The sequence below is a fragment of the Sminthopsis crassicaudata genome, chromosome X (genome assembly GCF_048593235.1).
Source record: "Sminthopsis crassicaudata isolate SCR6 chromosome X, ASM4859323v1, whole genome shotgun sequence".
Lineage (NCBI taxonomy): Eukaryota > Metazoa > Chordata > Mammalia > Dasyuromorphia > Dasyuridae > Sminthopsis > Sminthopsis crassicaudata.
This window is the reverse complement of record NC_133623.1, coordinates 61346851-61373250: the sequence shown is the minus strand read 5'-3', so window position 1 is coordinate 61373250 and position 26400 is coordinate 61346851. Positions and strand designations below refer to the sequence as shown.

Here is a 26400-nt window from a genome sequence, read left to right as displayed (position 1 = left end):
TTTTCTTTTTTTTAATAAGAACGTTTTATTTTCAAAATACATGCAAAGATGGTTTTCAACATTAACCCTTGTAAAGCCTTATGTTTCAAAATGTTCTCCCTCCCTTCTCCCTGCCCCCCACCCCGTCCCCTAGAGAGTCAGTGATCCAATAGTATGTTAAACTTGTGCAATTATATATATATATATATATTTCTACAGTTATTGTGCTATAGAAGAAAAATCAGATCAGAAAGAGAAAAAAAAAAACAGCAAATAAACAACAGCAAAAAAGGTGAAAACGCTATGTTGTGCTCCACAGTCTCCATAGTCCTCTCTCTGCATGCAGATGGCTCTCTCCATCACAGGACTATTGGAATTGCCCTGAATCACCTCACTGTTGAAAAGAGCCACGTCCGTCAGAATTGATCACCATATAATCTTGTTGCTGTGCACAATATTGTCCTGGTCCTACTCACTCCACTTAGCATCAGCTCCCATAAGTCTCTCCAGCCCTCCCTGAAATCATCCTGCTGATCATTTCTTACAGAACAATAACATGCATACACCATAACTTCCCCAACTGATGGGCAGCCATTTTACCAGTTCCTTGCCACTACAAAATGGCTGCCACCAAGATTTTTGCACACGTGGGTCTTTTTCCATTTTTTTTCATCTCTTCAGGATACAGACCCAATAATCACACAGTCTGATTCAGCCCTTCCCCAACTGACAAGCAGCCATTTTACCAGTTCCTTGCCACTACAAAATGGCTGCCACCAAGATTTTTGCACACGTGGGTCCTTTTCCATTTTTTTTAATCTCTTTAAAATACAGACCCAATAATCACACAGTCTGATTCAGCCCTTCCCCAACTGACAAGCAGCCATTTTTACCAGTTCCTTACTACTACAAAATGGCTGCTACCAAGATTTTTGCACATGTGGGTCCTTTTCCATTTTTTATAATCTCTTTAGGATACAAACCCAATAATCACACAGTCTGATTCAGCCCTTCCCCAAATGATGGGCAGCCATTTTTATCAGTTCCTTGCCACTACAAAAATAGCTGCCACCAAGATTTTTGCACATGTGGGTCCTTTTCCATTTTTTATAATCTCTTTAAGATACAGACCCAATAATCACACTGTCTGATAGCCCTTTGGACATAGTCCCAAATTGTCCTCCAGCATGGGTGGATCAGGAACTGGTTCTTTTTACATATAATGATGGACAAAATCTGGGACCCTGTGTTAGATTTTTAACAAAAGACATATTTGTAGGGAAATAAGTTTGTTTGTTTGTTTTAACAAAAAGGCTTTCTGCCGGACTAAGAGTCCTTTTTTGTAGGGTGGAGAGTAATAAACTCTGACTGCAAAACAATAACTTGACATAAGTGGCCTGTGGACCACCGGATTGTCCTTACAAATGTTCCTAAAAGGTGTGTTCAACAGACTTTGATTTCTCCTAGTTCTTGAAGGGAGTGAGGGAGGAGGAATGTTGCAAAAGGGCTTGAACTGATTGAATTCTTACTTCAACTAGCTGTTACAAATTGGGATCATTTATAAGTGAGACACAAAATAAACAGTGTTTGTGGATAATATTTTTTTTTGCATGGATAGGAAACTTCCTTATAACTGATATAGAGAAAAATGAGTCCTTCAAGGTTTGCTTTATTTTCAAGAGAAAAGGGTTTTTCTATTGAAGTGGAAGTCCATTTCTGCCTATGATTTATCTTGTCAAATACTGTAGAGAAATTGCTAATACTGACAGCCAAACAGAGAATACTAATGTTCTCTAAAAACACAAGTGGTAGCGTCTCTAACTGAGTGAAAAGCCTCTGTCCTAATTAGTTCTTAAATTTACTATTTCATGATTTTGAAAACAATTTTCATTTTTAAACTTGTTTACAAACCTAAAGAAACTTCTGTATTAAAATAATAATAACAATAACCCCATAGTGTACGAGATGGTATCATTATCCCAATTTTACAGATGAAAAAACTGAGAAATTAGCCCAAGGTGACACAGCTAGTAAATGTGTAAGGCTCTATTTGAATGATGCAGGTCCACCACTCCATGCACTGTGGTGCCCCCTAGGGGCCTTATGTTTCTAGCTGTAAGATTCTAAAGTTGAATTTTAGGTGGACCTTGGTTTTCTTATCTGCAAAATGAAGGGATTCAACTGAATAAACTGTAAAAGCTCCCTTCTACCTCTAAATTTATGATCAAATAATCACACAAATAGACACGAGTTACAAATACGGACAAAACACACAAATAAAAGGGAGAGAGAGCAAAGCTTCCTCTCATCCACCCACCCCCCACCTCCACCCCAATTCCCATTCCCACTCCCACTCCCACCCCCAAGGAGACCACACTCTACTGAGGAAGTCAATTGGTGAGCACATGTGGAGAATTAAAGGAATTTAAATAAATTCAGATCCACACAAGAGTTTGTAAACCTAATGGGGAAGACCTGGACTTCCAATCCCATTTCTCAGTGAAGATTAATAACTGGTCTAAAGACTCCTAAGGCCAAAATACACTTTGGTGACTCTATGTATTTAGGGCCTAAAATTATGGGGCTGCTTTCTTACCTGGAAGGTTCCTGGATTTTCGGGTGGGCCACGCTGAGATTTATCTGCAGAGGTTTCCTGGGCTGAATCCAGCATAAAAATGCTTTCATCAGACAAGGATTTGGTCGACATGTTGCCTTTGGAACTGGAAATGAAGGAAAAGTTTCTCAGAACTGTTCTGGACGCCACCTCCAACTTAAGGCAGAGTGAGACTCTCCCAATGGAAGGAACACTTTCCTAGGAATCTATGGGAAGAGACTGGTGCCAAATAGCAACAGCACTTCCTGCAAATGCTCCACCATCACATGAGCAGGTTGCCCCTTTTGGCAACAAAGTAAGCGAAATATTCCCAAGCTCCCAGTCAGACAAGCCCCTTCAACTAAGCTCAGGAGATAAGACAGCCATATTTCTGTTTCTCTGAGACCGGCCTTACTTAGGAGAAAGTCACCAAAAAATGATCCTTCTTCCATACGTAGATCGACTAACGCAGACTAGAAAAACCTCTCCATGACTCTAGTCTGTGTTCCAGATACCTATCTGCCATCTTAGAAATGTATACTCCTGTCCCAAGGGGAGTTAGGCTAGAAAGGGCAGATAGCTCAAAATGCAAAGTTAACTTCAATGTTGCAAAAACAACAGCTATTTACAGCATTGTTTGTTAAGATAAACTTATGTGTTCAGCAACAGAAATATGGGGGAAAAAACTACAGGAACTAAAGATAATGGAATATTACTGCACAATTAGACATGAGGAATCTGAAGAAGTTCCAGAATCATGGGGAGATCTAGAAGAATACAATACAACGACACAAAGCTTTAATCAAAAATAAATACACTAATTAAATGGTTTTTAAGAAAGAAAGAAAGAAAGAAAGAAAGAAAGAAAGAAAGAAAGAAAGAAAGAAAGAAAGTCATTTAAAATGGCTATACCTCAGTTTCCTCCTCTGTAAAATGAGTGATTTCTAAGGTCCCTTCTAGCATAGGATTCCAATTAATGGACTTCCCCTTTCTGTGCCTTATTTTCCTTTTCTGGAAAAGGAGGAGTTCTCCACCACTGAAGCCTGAAACCTTCCCACCTCCAACTGCAAATCATTCCTCCTTCCTCATATCTTCCATAATGTCCTGCCCGGATCACATCTCCAGCTATTATTGGACATAAAAATCCACTAAATTTCCTTGATAAACCAGAGAATATAGATCACAACTTGAGAGCTGAAAGGTTTCAGCAGCTAAATTGTCCTCCATATTAATTTTATGGAGCCCAGATCAAGAGCTGCAAAGAAAGTCAAAGGTCACTTATTCCAATCCCCTCCTTTTAGACAAAAGGAAACTGAGAAGGGGGAAAAGAAAGTTACTCAAACTTACATATGAAGCAAGTCCCAAGTTGGGGATTTCAATCCAGTCCTCTACAAGCAAAATCAGCACCCTTGTGCTTTGCTTTCCCTTAGGTCAACTAAGAAGAAAAGAACTAATCTTTTCCTAGAGCAGGCAGGTGGTGCTATGCTTGGGGTCAGGAAGACTCCTTCCTGAGTTCAAACCAGACCTCTACTACTTCCTGGTTGTGTGATCCTAGCCAAATGATTTCATTCTGTTTGCCTCATTTTTCTCTCTGTAAAATGAACTGGAGAATGGAAAACAAAGTCTCGTTTGTTTTGTCTTGGTTTGGTTTTTGGTGGGGTTTTTTTCCAAGAAAACCCCAAATGGGGTCACAAAGACTCAATCCTTCCCTACCGGGTCCTGGACAAGGTGGTCAGAAAACCCATGGACCCATGGCTGCCTGGTGTTTAGATTGGAACAAATATATGACTAAGGGATTCTGCTTTTGACCCAAAATCACAATTGTGGCAAGCATAGGAATTAGATTTGCCCAACAATAGCAGGACTGAGAGGGAGGGCCTACCTTCCCAGCTGGTGGGTGATGGATTCAAAAGCCACCCCTGAATTACCTCCTCTTGCTTGTGGAGTGCTATTTTCCAGCCTTCCTTGCAAACCTGCTACAAAAGGTAGCAGGATAAGGCGGCTTGTGCTCTCCCTTGTGTGAGATCTTGCCAATCAAGGCTAGGTAATTGAAATCAGGTCTAAGACCTAGCTCAATTTGCTAGAAAATTACATTTCCTCCATCCTCCCCCTCCACTGCAATCCCTTGATACCTATAGATGGGCCCACCCTGACGCACTGGCTTCCTAAAAGTAGACAATGCTTCAAAGGTCACTTCTTTGGGGAAAAAATAGATGACAAATTGCAGATTAAGACCAATGAGGTCTCCTTTAATTCTAGATTAATCATGCTGAGGGTTTTTTCTTTTTAAAAAATTCTCAATTCACCACACACCAAACAAAATGGATAATTTCACAATCATACTGCAACAGAGGAGGTGCATAAACAGACTGTAGTTCTCCAGCACATACAGCTTGTTTTTCTTTCAAATACATCATAAATTCAACCTAGCTTTTAAAGCTTTCCTACTTTCCTGATGCTATTTTCTGTGCCTTTTTTTTTGGACTGAGGCAACCGGGGTTAAGTGACTTGCCCAGGGTCACCCAGCTAGGAAGTGTTACGTGTCTGAAACCACATTTTTACTCAGATCCCCATGACTTGAGGGCTGGTGCTCTGTCCACTGCACCGCCTTGCTGCCCCTTCTGTGCATTTTTTAAAAGAGACTTCAAAGACTCCCTTCTCTTTCTTTTATTTTCTCCTTTTCTTTTTTGGGGGGAATTGTTTTGTTTATTTTCCTATCTCTTCCTTCTCCCTCTCACCCACTACAACTAGAAAAAAGACAAAACAAAGCCTTTGTAACAAATATGCAGCTGACTGAAAAAAAAAAATTCCTGTAGTAACCATTGCTGAAAATGCACATCTCAATGATCTTAGGTAGGACTATGGGCAAGCCATTTCCCCTTCAAGACTCAGTTTCTTTCTACATAAAAAGATGGGGCTAGATTGGAAGATGGCGTCTGAGCTCCCTTCCAGCTCTATGTCTGATCCTTTCTTTTGGAGAAAAGGTTTTTCAATGACCCGATGTTGTTGCTCTGGTGCCAAATCCTAAGCCATGGGCTCTGGTTTCCATCTCCCAGTAATCACCATTTGGTGTTTCTAAAGTTTGGTATAGTCGTGCAACAAGAAAATTGGATTTACACACATATATTGTATCTAGCATATACTGTAACACATTTAATATGTACAGGATTGCCTGTCATCTAGGGGAGGGAGTGGAAGGACAGAGGGGAAAATTTGGAAAAATGAATACAAGGGATAATGTTGTAAAAAAAAAAATTACTCATGCATATGTACTGTCAAAAAAATATGATTATATCGGGGGGAGGGAATAGAGGGAGGGGGGTAATTTGGAAAAATGAATACAAAGGATAATATTATAAATATATATATATAATAAAAAAAATTTTAAAAATGATTATAAAATTAATTTTAAAAAATAAAGTTTGGTAAAGTGAGTCAAGCCAAAAGGCACTTCTTCTCAGCATCTGGTTGTTGGAGAAGAAAGGGAAAATATTCTCCCTCTACTACATGTATATTGTGTGTATGTGTATGTGTACAAACATATATATGTATGTGTGTGTACTATATGTATACACACACACACACACACACACACACACACACATACACACACTCATTTTCTCTGCTAGGACTATGGAACCAGAAAGTAAAAAATGGCCTGATTTTGTGAAAAGGGGAATCAAAAGTCTGAAAATCCTGGCCCACTGAGCCTGACTGATTCCTGAAGAAATTTTAGAATGGATTAATGAAGGGATTGTCAGTGAACATATAGAAAAGGAAGCTGCAATCACAAGGACCCTGCATAACTTCATCAAAACACAGGTCAATTTGTGATGGCAAGTGCCATCCATGTCCAGAGACAGAACTACAGAGATTGAATGTGGATCAAAGCAGATTATTTTTACCTTTTTGTTGTTTATATGCTTTTTTTCTCCTTTCTCATGTTTTTCCCTATTTTGATCTGATTTTCCTTATACAGCATGCTGAATACGAAAATATATTGTAGAAAAATTGACCATGTTTAATCTATTTCAAATTGCTCGCTATCTTGGGGAAGGGGGAAGGAGGGAGGAAAGAGGTAGAAAAATTTGGAACACAAAGTTTTGCAAAGGTGAATGTTGAAAACTATCTTTGTGTGGATTTGGAAAGATGAAATACTATTAAAAATTTAAAAATAACAAAATAGCATTGAGTTAATTAAAATACTTTCTAAAAAGGAAAAAGAAAAAGCACAGGTCATCTTCAACCTAACCATTTCCTCTTCTCAAAGGATTACTAAACTGGTGGAACAGGGAGATGTTATCCTTATTTTAAAGAGAGAAAACTAAAAGGATTTCTTCACGGTCATCCGATAACTCAGTATCAGAAACCAGATTGACTTGATTTCGTGTCAAGGACCCCTAACCACTTTGCAACACTACCTGTCATCTATCTCTGGATTCCTCCACACCAGGCTGGGCTAAACAGTTGAAATGATTCACAAGTAAGAGGGAAGGGAGGTACCTGAGATTGGGACCTTGATGTCAGACCCCCAGAAGAGTAAAAGCATCCTCTGCACCTTAGGGAGGTAGACTCGGTCTTGGTATTTAAGTCTTCCCTTGACTTACCCTGGCTGAATTAATGGATGAAATACCCCAAGCTCTGAGACGGAGTTGTCACTGCTGGACTGGCTCATTTTCAGGTTAGTCTTTCTCAGGGACTTAGTGAATATCTTCTTCTTTCGGGTAAAGAAATCCTTGAAGGCCTGCAGTTTGGATTTCTTCCTTCCTGGAAATGGAATATGAGAGAAGGGAAGCACACTGTCCCAGCAGAGATTAGGCTGAGGCACACAGGACATCTGTTTGCATGCCCCATTTGCTAGCTTTGGGGCCTGTCCTGATCATTGGATGACTGAGCCCGAGCTTCTCTGGGAAAAGCGGAGGCCCTGATACCTAGCCTTTGAACTCTTAAGATGCTTCTATTTTCTCCACATCTTAGTACCTCATGTACTAAGTTTCCATTATTGATGCTATCTGTTCAAAACAGCAAGCAGAGAGATTTCCTTGTCCTGCTAGTGATATCTGGCCAAGCTGCTTAATTTTCTGCGATGCCCCTCCCCTCCTCCCACTCTGAAATTTTTGCTGCTTGGTTAGTCTCACCCTAGGGCCTGACGGCATTAAAATCTATCTAAAAATAAAGAAGGTATGCGCAGGAAAAACATTTTCCATACAAACCACCAATGTATAGAGACTCTGAGTTGGAAGAGACCTTAAAAAGGAGACAGATCCAACCTGCTATACGAGCAGCCATGTTTGTTAGAGAGCTCCTGCTACTCCCCAGACTTTGTTCCTCACCCCTAACCCTCACCTCTGAAGGTGAAGCATTTGTCAGTGAAAACTGGCTACTCCTAGAACGTAGGCCTCCTGAGGGCAAAAACACTTCCTTATGTTTTTATACCCCCAGTACCCGTATGTCTTTAATGTTTAATTGAAGTTTGGCTTCTTGGCTAATCTAACAGGGTGGCTGGGTAGCCATAAGGCAGGCCATCCCTGTTCCATTCTCCTCCTGCCACGTGGCCATGGCTGACTTCAGGTCAACACATTCCCCAAGACTGAGTCTTGCCGTGGCTGGTAGGAGGAAGAAAGGAGGGGTTGTATACGCTAGAGGCCATGCCTTCTTTCTCCCATCTCTACTTCCCCCCAGTCACATCCGGCATCACAGCCAGATTCTAACTCAAACCTTTCGCTCCTTTGGTGAATAATACCTCCTCCTGGGCTTTACCCTTTATCCCAGAGACCTCTCTTAGCCCCAGTTCCCAGATGTCCAATTTCTTCTGAAATAGAAATGTTACTTCAGCCCATTATATATAAAAAGACTTTGCCATCACCCTACAGACAACTAAGGCAAGGGGGAGGAGGTACCCAACATAGGAAGGAGCCCTTTAACCCTTAGCAGGAGAAAAGGAAGCAGAGAGATTCTCTGCAGAAAAGAAAGGATGACCAAAGGGTCAGATGGGACTATAGCATGTCCTTAGGGGTCTGTGTAGGTAAGAAGCCTTTCCGGCACAATGACCACCATGCACTAGTTTGGAATAGGATCGGTTTGTAAGTTGGATACTGTTGGTGCTAACCCAAAAGACTCCATGGAATAAGTTCCAAAAGGAAAAAGAACTAGCCCCTTACCTGAAAAACTTTCACTGGCTTCACCAGCTTCATCACCATCAAACATTTCGTAGCAGAATTGGTCATCAGTGTCATCCTGAGGCTCACGGGGATCATGGAATCCTCGGGGCTCAAGGAGCTCACAGGCCTGGCTGGCCTTTCGGCCCTCTTGAGCTTTTCGGGCCTCGCGGCTGTCTTTGGAGAACTTGGAGGCGCCTTGGGCCTCGAGGCCCAAGCAGGGTTCTTGATACTCACAGACTTCCTCTGTCTTAAGACTTTGGAAGATGTCACTTGACTTCAGAGCCATAACGTAGTCACTAAAAGAGTAGAAAAAAGCCAAAAGTAATTCCTGTGAATGCTAAACTGCTTCCTGGACAATGAAATAACCCTTTCCTTGGAAAGAACTCTTTTTAGCAAGATTAATCAGAAAGATGTAGCCCCCCATTTTAAACAGAAGCCTCCCTAGCTTTGGGGTGGGGTGTTGAGGGCCTGTGTGTGTATAATGATGCCATGAGTCTCATCCACTAGCTCCTTGTGTAGGTACCATGGGAGATGATACCCCTTGGGCAGCTGGGCTACTGGGGAACCTTGGTACTTAATGGAGCAAAGCAGGTGGGGTTCCTGAGGAGAGATGCCTGAGATGCCCACAGCTAAGTCTTCTCTTGAGAACCGTGGAGCTCATGAACAATTGTCCAAATCCACTGCAACATTTTGAGCATGAATTGTGATTTCTGATATTCTATTAAAGCCCGTGGTAGCGTGCCAGTCACTCCCAGACGGTTCATTTGACTGAGGATGGTTGAGTGAGCCAACAGGATGGAGAGTGGGATCTAGAGCTGGAAGGGACCTCCAAGGCCACCTAATCCAACCCCCTCATTTTACAGTGGGAAACTGAGGCCCAGCAAAAGGAAGGCACTTGCACTTACCCAAAGCCACACAGGCAGAGCTGGGATTGCAGCCTGGGTCGTGACTCCACACCCACTACATCATTCTCCCTCCTCTGGGGGTACACAAAGGAGTTGCCAAGAATGAAATGGGAGAATCACTGTCTTTTCAGCCCTCCTCTGTAGGAAGGTCACAGTCTATCCAAAGGCCAAGCAGGAAATGGAGGCTTTATCCCTCCCAAAAAAATTAACAGGAGACTTTTCACATGGCTTCCAAGGCCCTAAAAGGTCCTGTACCAACGGGTATCAGGAAGTCTGAATCAGCACAGAGAGTCCCTTTTCGTTATCAAGGCACCAGGGAACTATTACTTCCCTCAGTCTGTCTCTTTGGGGCTACTCCAGCAGCTTATCATCCCACGTATCCCCTTTTTCCTGCCTGCCTTAGGAGCTAACCAAGACGGGAAGAAGAAGAAAAAACAAGGGACCATCTTTCGAGAAGGAGGCTGCAATGCTTTCCTAACGGCCTGGTTCAGGTTCAAGGATTCCAGGACCTCTCGTGCTCCACTGGGGCCCTACCCCCCAGCATGGAGCCCGCTAATGGGATGCAGCTGGCCTGAGCCCGGTCCTCTTAAAGCGATGGGGAGAAGCGTTTTCCACTGAGTCCAAAGAGTTTCATCTCAAGGGGGGGGCGGGAAGAGCAAAAGCAAGGAAATTCGGCCACTGGAGGGCAACTACAGTACTGGATGAGCAGGAGTTCTCTGAGGCAAGCCTTCTTCTAAGGTGCTAGACTTGGTAGCATGGCCCTCATGGGGGCTGACCGGCCTCCTCGAAAAAGACTCTCACCCAACTTCCAGTGTTGCGTGCCTAAGTAGGCCATTGCAGTCATCCCCCTGTGCCCGGACAGCCCAGGCCACCTAGCCAGAAAAGCTCCCCAGAGCCAGGGGGATGAGGCCCCAGGGTGTCCAAGACACTAAGCACAGATGGGCCTTTCAGTCCTGAGACTAGGTAAGGGTTACTGATGAATGCTAAGTTTTGGCCCTCCTTGGTGGCCAGCCGGAAGTCTGCTTGGGATTTGATCATCCCCCTACCTCCCACAGAGACTGGCAAAGGAGAACAGGCATTCCTATCTCCTCTGCCATCTCTCCCATCTCTCCCTTTGGCCAGATGGGCCACCTGGATGCCCATCTCGGCCATTACCAGCGAAGAGTTATTGCTGGACTCGCTGGTCCTTCAAAGTGGACATCAAAAACTGCCTCCGGGGTTTTCCCCCCGGGGGGGCCTCTCCCAAGAAGCCATTTTGCAGGCCATTTCCCAGTAAGCTCCAAGTCAAAGAGAGAACAACAGGAAATGTCCATCCCCTATCTCCATGCTGCGGCAAAAGCAGGCATCTGTCCTCCTCCTCTTCCCCAGCCCAACGATCTCCCCCCACTGGCCTAAAACCCTCAACATCTGTCACACGTTTGGGTTAACAACAGCTGCCGCGGTGTACTGCTGCAAAGCTTCAGGGGGCACAAGGAGCAGCTGTGTGAAGTAACCCGGGCAGCAATTACATCGTATTCCCTAAAAGCTGGGTGGAACCTGAGAGGATGCCCAATCCCATTCCCTCATTTGACAGAGAAGGAAACTGAGACCAAGAGATGGGAAAGGACTTGTCCAGGATCACTGCTACCGGCAGAGAGCTGGAGCTAGCAGAGATCTTACAAGCCTCCTCTAAAATGGCAATAGTGCTATAAGGATCAAATGAGACATTCTATGTCAAGTGCTTTCTAAACCTTAAAGTAAGTGCCAGATAGATGCTAGCTATTACTATTGTGCTTATTATTATTACCATTATTATTATTACTATGATTATTATTATTATTTTCTAGTCCAGTCTTACTATGCAGAGAGGGAATCTGAAACCCCCCAAAAGGAAGTGGTCCAAGATCACACACAGGATCATCAATAGAAAGCTAGGAGGCAACCTCAGAAACTATCGCGTCCAACCTCTCCTTTTGCAGACCAGGAAACCGAGGACCAAGAGATATTAAACGATCCACCCTAGCTCATAAAGTGGTAGACCTGAAATTAGAATCTTCAAACCCAGCCTTCTTTCTACTTCAGCCTGCTGCCTCCCATTTTCCAGATGATGAAACTAAGGTTCAGAGAGGCAAAGGGACTTGGCACCTGATAAACAACAGAGGCGGGATTCATGCTCGGGCCTTGTGGCTCCTGAAGGAGAGGTGACAGTTCCCTGTAGCAGGATTGGTGAGGAGGGGAGCAGAAGTGACTTGCAAGCCTAGAACATGCTATCTGTGTCTCTGTCTCCCTTTCCTCCCTCCTTTTCCTCTCTCTGTGTCTCTCTGTGTCTCTCTCTCTGTCTCTGTCTCTCTGTCTCTCTCTTTCTCTCTCTCTCTCTCCATCTCTCCATCTCTCTGTCTCTGTCTCTATCTCCCTCTATTTCTCTCTCTCTCTCTCTCTCTCTCTCTCTCTCTCTCTCTCTCTCTCTCTCTCTCTCTCTCTCTCTCTCTCTGTCTTTCTGTCTCTCTCTCCCTCTCCCTCTATTTCTCTCTGTCTCTCTCTCTTTCTCTCTCTCTCTCTCTCTCTCTCTCTCTCTCTCTCTCTCTCTCTCTCTCTCTCTCTCTCTCTCTCACACACACACACACACACACACACACACACACACGTGTTTGATCTCCATCATAGACACAACCTGCTGGCTTTGAACTCAACCCAAGTCATCCCTTGATTCCTCTGAGGATAGCCTGATTGGGGGCTGTCCCTATCCAAGCAGCTTTAGTCCCTCCTAACCCCTGATCTTACTGCTCTGGGGCCAAATTAGGAAGCAGTCCTTTATCATGAGTTAGAGGTAGGTGTGGCAAAGTGAGGGCACCCTTCCCCCCAAAAAACAGAAAGGCCTCTGATCATGTCCTGCCTTCCATGGTCCCCTAGTGCCCCTGACGTAAAATCTAAACCCCTCAGCCGGACACTGAAGACATACAACAGCCTGGCTTCCACCTACCTCTCCAATCGTTCATCCCTATGGCTTCTCTTCGTGCCCTTTCTGCTTCAGACCCCTAGTCTAAATTCAGTGCCCCATATGCAGCTTCTGTGGGTTCACATCGACCATCGGGACCCCATGCCTGGAATATATTTCCTCTTCCTTTCTCCATTGCTCTGAATCTTCATCCTCCATATGTTAGCTCCTCTCTGAAGCCTGCTCAACTCCGAGTCAGGGAGACGTGGATCCGCACCCTGCTTTAGACACTTAGAAACTGGGCGACCCAAGGTAAATCACTTCATCTCTCTGGGCCGAGCATCCTTATTTGGAAAATGGAAACAATAGTAGCCCCCCCCCCTCAAATCGTTGTCGTGAGGCCCAAATGAGATAACGTATATAAAACTTTCTAGAGACCTTGAAGACGTGTATTGTTGTTTTTGTTAGTATTTCCTGCACATTCCCTCCCCTCAGATGTTGGCGCTCTCTGACTCCCCTAATTACCTTGTATTTTTTTTAGATCTCATCTCGGGCAATTTGGAATTATATCCAAAAGGCTATAAAACTGTACAAACCCTTTGATCCAGCAATGCCACGGCTAGGTCTATATCCTAAAGACATCAAAGAAAAGGGAAAAGGACCTAGTTGTACGAAAATATTTATAGCAACTCTTTTTGTTGTGGCTAAGAATTGGAAATCAAAGGGATTCCCATCAACTGGGGACTGATGGCATATTATGGGGCTGTGAGAAAAGACGAGCAGGATGATTTCAGAAAAACCTGGAAAGACTTGCGTGAACTAATGCATAGTATAGGGAATAGAACCAGGAGACTGTACATAGTAACAGCAAGAATATTCCACAAAGAACTGGGAGTGACTTAGCTCTACTCAGCACTACAATGATCCAAGACAATCCCAAAGGGTTAATGAGGAAATGTAGTATTTCCCTCCAGAGAAAGGACTGCTATTGATTGAATAAAAGCTGAAACAGGCTATTTTTCACCTTTTCTTTCATTTTTTTTTCTTTTAGTCAAGTCTTTTTAAGCAAAATGACTAATATGGAAATGTTTTACCTAATTGCACATGGGTAACATAGATCTGATTGCTCGCTATCTCAGGGAGCAGGGAGGGGAGAGGGAAAGAGAATTTGGAACTCAGAACTTGAAAAAATGTTTCAAAGTTGGAGGGAATAAAAATCTCATCTCAGAAAAAGGAGAAATCCCATTATTGGGCTAGCAGAATCCCAAAATGCTTGCTGGAAGGAGGACAGGAGAAATTAAGGTAGGGGCCTGCCCCCAGCAAGGGCCAAGGTAATGGAGTTCTTGGCAGAAAGAGGAGGGAGAGGAGCTGGGGAGGGAATTCTGGGGTCAAAACTGATCACTTACATTTTATGGTTCTCACTTTTCTCCAAAGCTTTTGCATAAATGGTCTCAGTCGTTGGGTGGCTGTTATCTTCCTTTTGTAGATGAGGAAACTGAGTCAAAGACAGGCTAAATAATTTGCCCAGGGACATCACGTAGTTAACCGGTGTCTAAGTGTGCAGTATGAACCCAGCTGTTCCCGACTCCTGACCTTCCCATGTTGCCTCTCAAGAAGTACCTCAAAAAGGTGAAATAACTTGTGTCTCCCAAAGACTGAGTCTCAGAGAGATTAAATAACTGGTTTGGGGTCACACAGCTTATCAGGGAGAGATGTGGACCCTTCCTAACACTAAATCCATCCCTCATCTACTTTGCCACACCCCCACTTAACAATATAACAGTATTGATAGACAGCAATCTACCTTCTTGGAAGCTTAAGGTGGAAAGTAGCCAGCAACTGAGAAGCAGCTTCTATGACAGAGCCAGATCCCTTAAATCCACCCAAGGTGTAATGGGGAAATAGATTCCCCAGGGAATTTTAGATCTCTTGATCTCAGCCGGGAGCCTTCCCAGAGATCATCAGTCAGATGACGGTTAGTCATTTGCAAAGGCTACTCACACAACTTCCCCAACATATGCTTTGAGACTCTGAAGGCAAATCCCCTCATTACCTTTGATATCAGAAATAACTCAAACAACATACGGGAGCCCAAATCATTGCTCCTTTCCTCCAGGCAAGAGTGTGCCGATGGCGATTCCAATGGAAGAACTGATTGTTAAATCTTCAGTGTGAGCATTTACACCTTGGAAATTGGCAAACATTACAAATCAGTACTTCCTATATGCTTTTGTTGATCGTTGAGGCTTTTGAAAGTGATGGAGAAAATGTTCACAATGCAAATTAAACCGAAAAGTATGTTTTGTGTACAGTTTCCCCGTCAGAGCCGGTTGTTAAACATTTATTGCTATATCGCTATCTCCGGGGCACCAAAAACCTTTTGATTAATTGCTTGGAAATGGTGATCCCCCATCTCAGAGAATGAGCCATTCAAACATCACTTCTACAGATATGGCCACCTCAGAGCTGACTCCCTGTGCTTTTTTCCCAGGGGGAAAAATATTAATCCATTGACTGGACTTACACTTCTCTCAAAGGGCCCCTCTCAGATTCCACAATCGACACGAGAATCCCTAGTCAAAGTCACTTAGGAAAGGAGGGAAGGACGTGAAGTGGTGTCCATAGTTCATCTAGCTCAAGTCTGTGGCCAGAGGAGGTGCCCAAGAGCATCCAAGATCTTGAACTTGAGCCACTGCCCACCACTGCCCCCTTCTGGCCTTACTGTCAGCTTGGCAAAATGATGCCTAGCTGCCCACCTCAAAGAAGGCAGAAGTTCCCCTATCTTCTGTAGTCAGCGGCACTCGTCTCAGATTCTTTGCCAACAGAGTCTGTCTAGCCATCAGGCAGGGCCCACTGAACTGGCACGGCTGGGTATCGCTCGGGACACCCAGACACCCGGCCTGTGCGATCTTCGAACTCACGTCAAGCCCTTAACTTCCCCATCCTAGAGCTGGGCCGCCGGTGGAGTGTCCTAATCGGCCTTCCTGGAGAAGGAGGGGGGTTCTGCTGGCTCTTAAAGTTGCCTGGGATCACTCCCCACTTCAGCTGCTCAGCACACACATACCTTGTCAAGAGGAAGAAGAGCCTTATTTTTGCCAAATCCCAGATGCTCCGCAACCAAAGGAGTCTCTTCAGAGCCAAAGATATGCCAGGGAGGCCAAAAGGTCTTATTGTTCCCACAACAGCGACCACACAGAGTGCCTCACTGGCCAGGGATGGAGAGACTCAACCTATTTCTAGTCCTTGGAGAGAGCTAAGTGGAAGCCAACTAGTGCGGTCTCCATTCATCTGAACCCTTCCCGTACACCACATGAAGGAAAGAGATGGAAAAATGACAAGAGAACAAGCTCGCGTCAGTAAAAAATAAAACAAGCCCCAACTTCCTGGGTTCGTTCTGTGTTTGGGCCCATCTCCTACCCTTGCTTCCTCCTTATTGACAGCAGGGAACTGACTATACAAGCCAAAAGCAACCCCAGCAAGCTGGACCCCAAAGTCAACCAAACACTGGTCTTCATCCAGACGCCAAATCCCTGCCCTTCAATAGGAATTTTCTTGGGATTATTAAAATTAAATTTTAATTAAGATGAATAGAAATATAACCTCTCATTTGATTCTCACCACAGCCTTGGGAAGTAAGGTATTATTGTCCCCACTTTATAGCTAGGGAAACTGAGGCAGAGAGTGACTGGCTCAGAGTCACCCAGCTACTAAGTGTCTGAGCTTAGATTTGAATTCAGGTCTCCCTGACTCCAGGTCCATTGATCTTTCCCTCTGCAATATCTAACTCCTTGTGTCCCCCGCCTCTTCCCTTCACTGGCCCTGGAGTCAGGGGAATCTGAGTTCAAATCCAGCCTCAGACACTTAACACTTCCTAATTGTGTGACCCTGGGCAAGTCACTTAACCCCAACTGCCTCAGGGGGAAAAAAAATAAATTCCAGCTCCCTGGTGCTAATCCCTGGTCACTTTGTCTTAGTTACATGTTCTGCTTGGCTCGCACAGGGATCTCTGGTCTGGAGCACATGTGCTGAGTTCTTTCCCTAGGACTAGTAGCAGGCTTGTGTTAAGTCAGCGTCTCATACGTGGCCTCTCCGAGGCACTACCCATTTGGGTTACGGGATAATGGAAGGCCAAGCAGCAGAATCTCACATCCTAAGCAGCCCAGAAGTATGGTGACAATTCTATAGGATGCTGTCCTTTGCTACAGGCAGTGAAGGACTAAGGGTGGGGGATGTAGTGGAGGGGGGTTTGCGAAAGGCTGATGTGATTCCTTTCACACTAAGAGCTCGAGAAGGTGGGCCTCATACTCACAAAAACCAAATCTTACAGGTCAGGCTAGTCTTTATGCTGAGGAACTAGAGCCTAGATTTAGAGCTGGAAGAGGGTTCAGAAGCTCAGAAGCCACTCTCCCCCATTTTGCAAAGGAGGAAACTGAGGTCCAAGGAAATTAAGGAACTTTGCTCAGCCACTGAAGCCACTGAATCTAATCTCCCCCATTTTGCAAAGGAGGAAACTGAGGCCCAAGGAAATTAAGGAACTTTGCTCAGCCACTGAAGCCACTGAATCTAATCTCCCCCATTTTGCAAAGGAGGAAACTGAGGCCCAAGGAAATTAAGGAACTTTGCTCAGGGACATGCAGGGGAATAAGAATCAGAGACAGGAGTCCCAAATCAGCAGCTAGGAGAACATGATCAGGCGTATAGAAAGCAACATGGCAGAGAGGAAAAAGGAGGAGGGAGGCAAGGGGGGCTAAGTTCAAAGACTGTGAGCAAGTGATTTAACTTCGTTTGTACTCAGTTTCCCCATTCATAGTCACTGCTTCTGAAATCCCTTACAGCTCTGCATCTATCACTCTCTCTCACATCCACATGTGCCTTTGGACAATCCCCTTCATCTCCTCAGGTCTCGGCCTCCTGTAAAACGAGGCAGCTGTTCTGAGGGCCCTCCCAACTCTAGATCTAGCAGCCTATAATAGCCTTGCTTCCAATAGCCTGGCAGAGAGCTCACTACTCAACAGAAGGAAGAAATTCTGGTGCTATCAGACCAGCAAGAGGGCTATGGAGGGCCCAACTCCAAGGAGACCCCCGTAATTTCTATGGCTCCCATAGAATTTATGAAAAGTATCCCAGGACAAGATCACTCGTTATTTGGATTTCACCTGCATAAATTCATAATGGAAACCTCACAATCATACATATATCAGTCTGACACGTGCATTATTTTTAGGGAATTAATGTTATCACCATATTTTACAGAGTAAAAAAAAAGACCCTGGGTATTAAGAGATGAGGCTGTAGTCTCTCTGTATTAGGATATAGTCGAGAGAGAAAGACAAACACAGAGAGAGAGAGAGAGAGAGTAGAGAGAGAGAGAGAGAGAGAGAGAGAGAGAGAGAGAGAGAGAGAGAGAAGAATAGATGGATAGATAGATCATAGGTATAAGTATAGATATGTGGATAGATAGCTCCTAGGTGTGAGAAAGAGACAGAGAGACAGACAGAGAGGAGAAGGAGAGATGGGGAGGAGACAGAGAAAGAAGAGATAATGGCAAAGAAACAGAGACAGAGAGACTGATAGAGAAAGCCAGAGACAAAGAGACCGAAACAGAGAAACACAGAGAGAGAGAGAAAGGCAGGCAGAGACAGAGACAAAGAGACAGAGAGAAAAAGAAACAATGGCAGAGAGAGCCAGACAGACAGAGACACACAGACAAAGAGAGACAGAGACGGAGAGAGAAAGAGACAGAGAGAAAAAGAAACAATGGCAGAGAGAGCCAGACAGACAGAGACACACAGACAAAGAGAGACAGAGACGGAGAGAGAAAGAGACAGAGACAGAGAGACAGAAAGAGGGAGAGAATCTCTTGAACTCTATGTGCCAAGTATTATGCTAAGGACTAAAGATACCTATAAAGGGGAGGAGATTATCCCCTGTCCTTAGAACCTCCCAGCTCCGGGACCATTCTGACAAATGGAAACAAGACCAGAGCCACAGAGTGAAGGAGTATAGCTTAGCAGAACGAAATAACTCAGGCTGGGCCCTTTGCCAGAGAATCAGCACTAACCCTTCTTTTCTGAACTCGGAAGGGAAGGAAGGAGGAGAAGTGCCAGGGGGGTCTCTAATGACCGCATTAGATACACTTAATTCTAGTGGAGAGGGGAGATCCACAGTTATGTCTGAGCAAGAACTGTGATTTGGAAGCAGGAGCTCTTCCCAGGGCCGGCGCTCTAACCACTGCACTATCTAGCTGCCCCACTGGGACTTTTATTTTCCTCATGTCCCCATCACCTAGAGCAGCGGCTGGCATACAGTGGGTGTTTAACAAATGCTAGCTGGTTGATTACAAGCTCTATTCCTTTGGGGGAGACTGGGACTATTAATCACAAGGGAATATGGGAGATTCCTGCCAAGGAAACCCCTTCTCCCATCACAAATCAGCAGCTGCTCTACCACTTAAAGTCAAAGCAGGAGTTCTTAACCTTTTGGTATCCTTGAACAGCTCCTTCTCAAATCATATTCTTAAATGCATAAAATAAAATTCAGAGGATTACCAAGGATCCTGATTACACTGAAAACAAGTCACCAAGTTTTGTTTTATTTTAAAGTCAAAGACTTCAGGTCTTGATGAGATGCATGGGGCCACGAGTAAGTGATTCGGTTATTGACCGAGGGTCATAAAATCAGTTTGGACCCGAGTCGGGGCTTGGAGGCTGGCTCTCGATCAAATTAGGCTGCAGCCATAACTCAGGGGGACTTTACATTGTTGAAAATACAGATAGAGACTCTCCCCCCAAAAAAAAACACTCCTAAGAAATAGGGCCCCAAGTCTGCAGAATGCTTCATGCCCTGCCAGATGTGTTCACTCTGCTGACTAGTTGAGCTTGGCTGTTTTTCTTTGTTCTAAAGAAGGGTTCATTTGGGGAGTACAGAAAGGGGAAGTCATGTTTTACAGTGCAAAAAGCACTAACTCCAGAGTCCTGGGACTCTGATTTAAGTTTTAACTCTGATACTCAACCATTTGCACCTCCTTTTATAAGCTATATAAGCTCCCTAGGTCTCAGTTTCCTCATCTGTAAAATGGTAGAGGGATTAGACTCAGTGGCCTCTGAGGTTCCTTCTAGCTCTCGATCTATAAGATTCCTGGAAGGAGGATAGTAAGGAAGGTGGTGGAGGAAAGACAATTTATTCTATTACCAATAATTTTTCTAAAGGGACACTGGGAAAAAAATACAAACAAAGGTAACCTAGCTCTAAAACTATATTATAAAGTAGAGGTCATCAAAACCATTTGGTACAGGCTGAGAAAGAGATTAGGATCAGTGGAATTGGTCAGGTTCACAAGACACAATAGCCAATGACTATAGTAATCTAGTATTTGATAAACCCAAAGACCCCAGCTTCTGGGATAAGAACTCACTATTGGACAAAGACTGCTGGGAAAATTGTAAATTAGTGTGGCAGAAACTAGGCATGGACTCACACTTAACACCGTACACCAAGATAATGTTGAAATGAGTTCATGATTTAAACATAAAGGGGGACACTATAAGCAAATTAGAAAAACAAGGGATCATTTACCTCTCAGATCTGTGAAGGAAGGAATTGATGGCTAAAGAACTAGATAACATTAGGAAATGCAAAAAATCATTTTATATTCTATTGCTGCAATACATCATGAATGATTATATTAAATTAAAAAGGATTTAGACAAACAAAGCCAATGTAGCCAAGATTAGAAGGGAAGCAGAAAACTGGGAGCAATTGTTTTACACCCAAGGGCTCTGATAGAGATCTCATTTCTTTTTTTGTTTTTTTTTAATTTTATAATTAAAGATCTCATTTCTAAAATAGATGGAGAATTGATTCAAATTTCTAAAGATATAAGTCAATTGGTCAAAGGATAAATTGATAAATGGTCAAAGGATATGAACAGACAATTTTCAGGTGAAGAAATTGAAACCATTTCTAGTCATATGAAAAAAAAATGCTTAAATCACTATTGATTAGAAAAATGTAAATTAAGACAACTCTGGGGTGTCACTTCATGCTTCTCAGATTGGTTAAAATGACAGGAAAAGATAATGAGAAATGTTGGAGGGGCTGTGGGAAAACTAGGTTATTAATACATTGTTGGTGGAGTTGTGAACAGATCCAACCATTCTAGAGAGCATTCTGGATCTATGTCCAAAAAAAGCTCTCAAGCTGTGCATACCCTTTGATCCAGCAGTGTCTCTATCAGGCCCGTATCCCAAAGAGATCAAAAAAAGGGGAAAGGACCCACATGTACTGGTGTGGTTTGTAATTTCCTTCTCCACCTTATTTTCTCAGATGAGGAAACTGAGCCAAACAGGATCAAGTGAGTCGCACAGGATCAATTGGATATTAAATGTGTGACACCAGATTTGAATTCATGAAGATGCTTTTTTTATTCCAAGCCCAGTGCAAGCCTATATCCACTGCCATGCTCCCTAGCTTCTCAGCCACTTACCTAATGCTGGGGAGGGGTAGAACCTTCCATCCTTAAATATCTCTCCCCCTCTGTGAAATAAATTAAGTTTGTGTCTCCTGGAGGTCCCTGAGCTAGGGAAAGTAACCTCATCCCCCAAAACCTCATCACAGTTCAGTTTATTGATTTAATCACCCAAAATGTAGACAAACACTAGGTGAATAGACCACAGAACAGATAATTTTTGATAGAGGGGCACTGTGATACTGTGAGTGGGATACAAAGGCAGACACCCCGGGCAGGATGGGGTGGAACTAAAAAGGAAGCCAATAGAAGAGACTAACTCACCTGCCCCGGGTCACCCTTCAATACAGCAAGGCTGCAGTTTGGGCTGCTTCAGTTCTCAGATTCATAAGGACGCATGCATGGTCAGTAGATAGGACACTGGACCTTAGAAACAGACCCGAGTTTTCATTCTGCCCCAGATTCTAGTTGTGGGCTCCTGGGCAAGCCATCCATCCTTCCTTTGCCTCTCTTAGCTCCCCTTGAATGGGCTGACCTCTAAAATCCCTTCCAGCTGCCAATCAATAATCCGATGGTTTCAATTCCCACAATTCCTGGTTTGGTACCATTGTTCACAGCCTGATATCTCTAAAAATCAGTTTCCTCTGCCCCTAGTTCTGAACTCCTTTCAAATTTTGGCCCTGCCACTAGCCAACTCCATGCTCCAGCGGGGAGTTATAGCATCTCACCACTTCCCCTGTGTAAAACAAAGCTAATACTCCCCAACCTCTGAAGGACAAATGTCATTTGGAGAGTCCACTCATTAATTGTATGACCTTGAGCGAGTCAGCTGCTCTGTGCAGGGATTTCTCCTCAATTAAAATGGTAATAGTAATGCCTGTGCAACCTGTCAAATGGAAATGTTTTGAAAATTAAATGAATCTTTTGATACAAAACATAAGTTACTGACCCTCTAGCAGAATCTTCTTAGATTAAGTGAAGTTTTGATATGACCTCACAAATCCTTGAACGGAGCTACGTGAATTCAAGGCCATGCTCTCCTCAAAAAAGTATATCTGTGCACCCACTCACTGCTCAGTGTGGAGTGAGGCCATGTTTTCTGATGTCAGGATCTCTTAACAGTGAATCAAGAGACTCTTGCTTTAGAAGTGAAACACAACAAGTAGCAGCCAGTGCTAATTAGTCTGTGGCCAGGGCCCAGGTGGAAGGAACATGGGTGCCCTTTGGTAAGAAGAGAACAGAAGAAAGAGAGCATACTTGGAGTAGTTCAGAGAGATCGGTCACAACTATTGGACAAATGGCTCAGAACGGGTGTCCTACTGATGATAATGGCTCATTAGTGTCAACTAATTTTATGGAAAATGCAAATTGGAGATTATGCTGAAAGACAGGGACAGATAGAGAAGGAGAGAAGAGGAAAGAGAAGGGGAGGGAAAGAGAGGAAGAAAAGGAGAAAAAGGAGAAAGAGAGGGGGAGGGAGGGAGGAAGGGAAATAGAGAGACAAACAGAAAAGGAGGAGGAAGGGGAAGGGAAGAGAGATAAAAAATAGAAGGGGAGGGAAAGAGAGGAAGGAAAGGAAGAAAGGAAGATAGAAACAGAAAAGGAGGAGGAAGGGGAAGGGAAGAGAGAGAAAAAATGGAAGGAGAGGGAAAGAGAGGAAGGAAAGGAGAAAAAGGAGAAAGAGAGGGGGATGGAGGAAGGAAGGGAGGTAGAAACAGAACAGGAGGAGGAAGGGGAAGGAGAGAGAGAGAGAGAGAGAGAGAGAGAGAGAGAGAGAGAGAGAGAGAGAGAGAGAGAGAGAGAGAGAGAGAGAGAGAAAGAAAGGGAGAGAGGGAGGGAAAGGGAGAGAGAGAGAATGAGAATAGAAGGGGAGAGAGAAAAAGGGGAATGGAAAGAAAAAGAGGAGAAAGGAGAGAGAGCCAGAAAGGGTGAGAGAGAAGGAGGGAGGAAAGGGGGAGAGGGAGAGAAACAAAGACAGAGATACAGGGAAAAACAGAGAGGGGAGGAGGGAGGGAGAAAGGGAGAGAGAGAAAGAGAGGGGTGAAGGAGACAGGAAGGGAGAGAGAGAGAGGGAAAGGGAGAAGGAGGAGAGGGAGAGGGAGAGGGACTCAAACCTGTACTTCAGTCCCAATGTCAGCTTCGGAATTTTCACTAAGATTCCTGGTTTCCCAGGTCAGCTCTAACATGGACAACTGCAGAATGACTAGTTTTTAACAGGGATTCTCCCCTGTAAAGAACTGAGAAGAAGGTTGAGAGATTTGTTAATTTCCTAAGTGAAAACAAAATAATCATGTGTGTGCAGACACACAAACCTGTCTCCAGCTACTACCAGGAAAGCAGAGCAGATGCCGCCTCCTACAGGAGGACTACCCGCTAGCCCCACTTGTTAGCTATCTGCCTCCCTCTCAGGAAAGGATGTGGGACTTACCTGCAAACGTTCTTTCACCCAGGGAGAAAGTTGCTTTGCTTCAACCCTATTTACATCACCTGTATAGCCAGAAAATAAGAACTATATACAGATGTGAACAAACTCTTACAATGAAATTTCCTCTAGTGGTTTTCTCTCTCCAAGCTCCCTCCCTTTCCTCCTCCTGGTCTGCCCCATCCCACGCCACCATGACTGCGTTTGGATCAGAGAACTGGAACAAAAAGGGCTGAGATTGGAAAGGACTTCTCATTTTACTTTTGGATCCCCAGAGATTTTGTTAATTTTGTTTCAATATATCGATTCAATTTGCACACAACAGACGTTTCCCGATGAACAGCCCAACAAGCCCTGACACAAAATACCTTTCCGGAAAAAATGAAAAAAAGGAGCAACCTCCTCCTTTGGCACATGAGGAAACTGAGGCCCGGGGAGGTTTGTTTGTTTTTTTTTGGGGGGGAGGGATGTTTTGTTTTGTTTTTAACATTGACATGAAAGAGCACTAGAATTGGACGCAGAGGTCCTGAGTTCCAATTCTGCCCATTCCTACTTGCGTGCCTCCGGGTCACACACAGGATCTCTGCATTTTGTTTTCTCCTTTGGTCCTTTCCAGCTCTAGATCTAGGCTCTTAGGAGCCCCTGGGTCACCCTCCCTCCCCGAGCCTCAGTTTCCTCGTCTGTAAAAGGAGTGGGCCGGACTAGGTGGCCTCGGGGATCCCTGCCCTCCGTCCCACGGCTACGTTCCTCGTCGGCCATCTGAGCCGCTAACAGACACGTATGACCAAAAGGACACACTTGACTAACGACAAGGGCACGGCCCTCAGGGGACTATTTTCATCGTGTTCCTCACGGGTGAGTTAGCGTTGGACCCTCAGGTTACGTTTGGGGAGTTGCTGACTGAGGGGACGGCTTGTTCTCTGCGCAATTCTAGCGGAACATGCGCCTCCCCCCCCATCCCCCTCGTGGCTCGGTCTCGCCGGGCACACGGGTTTCTCGAGGGAGTTCCCCCTTTGGGATTGCTCGCTGTCCCGGAGCACTGGCGCCCGTCTCCCCGTCGAGGGCAGCGTGACGGGGGAAGGGGCTCGCGCCGGGATGGAAGGAAGCTGGAAGCCCGTGGTCCTCAGTTCCGGGGACCCCCCGCCCCGCTCCCCCCGACGCGCGGACGCCTAAGGCGCGTTGGTGACGACGGCACTGGGCTGGCGGGCACCCCGGGCTCTCCCCGAGGGGCCGCTGAGGGAGCCGGGCTACTCACCTCTTGCTCTTCCAGCACCTGTAGGAACTGCTCATGACTCTGGTCCGCTTCTTCTGGAAGGCCCGCGGGCCGGTCGAGCTGCTGGTCTTCTGTGGAAGTGCACTCTCTCTCTGTGCGCGCCACCGTGCGCACGCACGCATACACATAAAAGTCCAGGCGCACTGGAGAGTCACCTACACGGGCGCTCACACTGACGAGCCGAGCGGCCGCGGGACGGGCGGGCGGGCCAGATGGGCAGGCCGGAATAGGGGCGGGCGCGCCGAGGCAGCGGGGCGGACGGACGGACGGGCGGCCAGCCGTGCGCCCGGCGCTCCCTCCTTCTGCGCTCCCGTCGGACTCCGGCTCCAACTGAGCTGTCCCGGCAGCTGCGCTCGCGCCTAAAAAGGCTGCTGTCAGCCGGGCCAGATAAGGCTCACGCTGCCCGAGCCTCCCTCTCACGCCTGGACGGCTGCCAAAGGAGGAAGGGCCGGCCCGTTCCCTCCGTCGGGAAGTACCTCGGTTCACTCCTCCTTTTCTCCACTTCCCCTCTCCTCCCGCCCCCTCCCTCCCCGAGGCCACCTCAGCCCACAGGCGACGGGGCACGTGGCCGTCCTCCCCGGCCGGCCTCCCGGAGGGCTGCGCAGAAGGGGGGGGAAGGGGCGTACAGGCGCCGGCTCCAAGGTCACAGTCCCTAGTCGTGGTCGTCCTCCCCCGGAGAAGTTTTAGCTAAGATTATAGTAAATAAGGGGGGGGGGGGCGGGGAGAGCCCTGGCGGCGGCCCAAGCCCCACAAGCACTTATTTGGTCGGATTCAGAACGTGCAGGACCAGCAGAAGATGTAAAAACAATAAATAGCAATAAAAAGAAGGGCTGCGGGCCGCTAAGAGCGGGACTCCCGTTTAGGCAGAACTGGCTTCTCCACAACTTTCCTCGAGGGTGACAAAGGCGTAAACAAGCAGCTCCCAAAGCAAACTGCGGCTCTTTACGAGCCTTGAAAGCCCGGGCCTCGGCCCTAATGACAGGAGAGATGCACATCAAAGCGGCCCGAGGTTTCTCCTCCCAGCCGCCAACGGGCCCGGAGGCCAAAAGCCCGAGCCGGGCCACGGTGGCGGGGCGCGGGCGGCCGGGGCGCGGGCCTCGCTGCCTGGACAGCGACTCGCCATCAGCCACACGCCCAGAGCCCGGGAGGCGCTCACTGCGAGGCGCTGGGCCCGAGGTGCTCCCACACCCGAAGGTCCCACCGCCTCGAAAACGGGCACCTGGGGGGGGGGGGGCACGGAGAGCCGGGCCATCCTTCCGGGGAAGGGCTGCCGAAATTGTAATTCAGCTTAAAATAGGGGTCCGGAGGAACCCCAGGGAACATCTACATCAGGACACTGGGGCCCAGGGAAGGGAAGAGACGCCCAGGCTCCCATGGGTACGAAACACAGCAAGAATTTGAACCCACATCCTCTAAACCGAGTGAAGAGAGAGGGAGGGAGGGAGGGAGGAAGGGAAGGAAAGAAGAAAGGGAAGGAGAGAGGAAGGGAAAAGAAAGGAAGGGAAGAAGGGAAGGAAAAAAGAAAAATAGGAAAGAAGAAAGGGAAGGAGAGGAAGGGAAAAGAAAGGAAGGGAAGAAGGGAAGTAAGGAAGGAGGGAAGGAAAGAAGAAAGGGAGGAAAGAAGAAAGGGAAGGAGAGGGGAAGGGAAAAAGAAAAAAAGGGAGGGAAGGAAGGAGAGAAGGAAAA

The 26400-nt window shown here is 45.8% G+C and overlaps 1 protein-coding gene across 1 annotated transcript; it reads right to left on the bottom strand.

The window, feature by feature from the left end:
- LOC141549041 (uncharacterized) lies at window positions 1–25966 on the bottom strand. The gene is made up of 7 exons (XM_074278389.1): window positions 25835–25966; window positions 24697–25311; window positions 9639–9712; window positions 8734–9029; window positions 7180–7339; window positions 2576–2699; window positions 1–373 (listed from the first exon to the last, which is right to left on the bottom strand). The coding sequence occupies exons 1-7, from the start codon at window positions 25964–25966 to the stop codon at window positions 371–373; spliced, it is 1404 nt and encodes a 467-aa protein (XP_074134490.1). The 3' UTR covers window positions 1–370.
- Window positions 25967–26400: the final 434 nt, after the last annotated feature.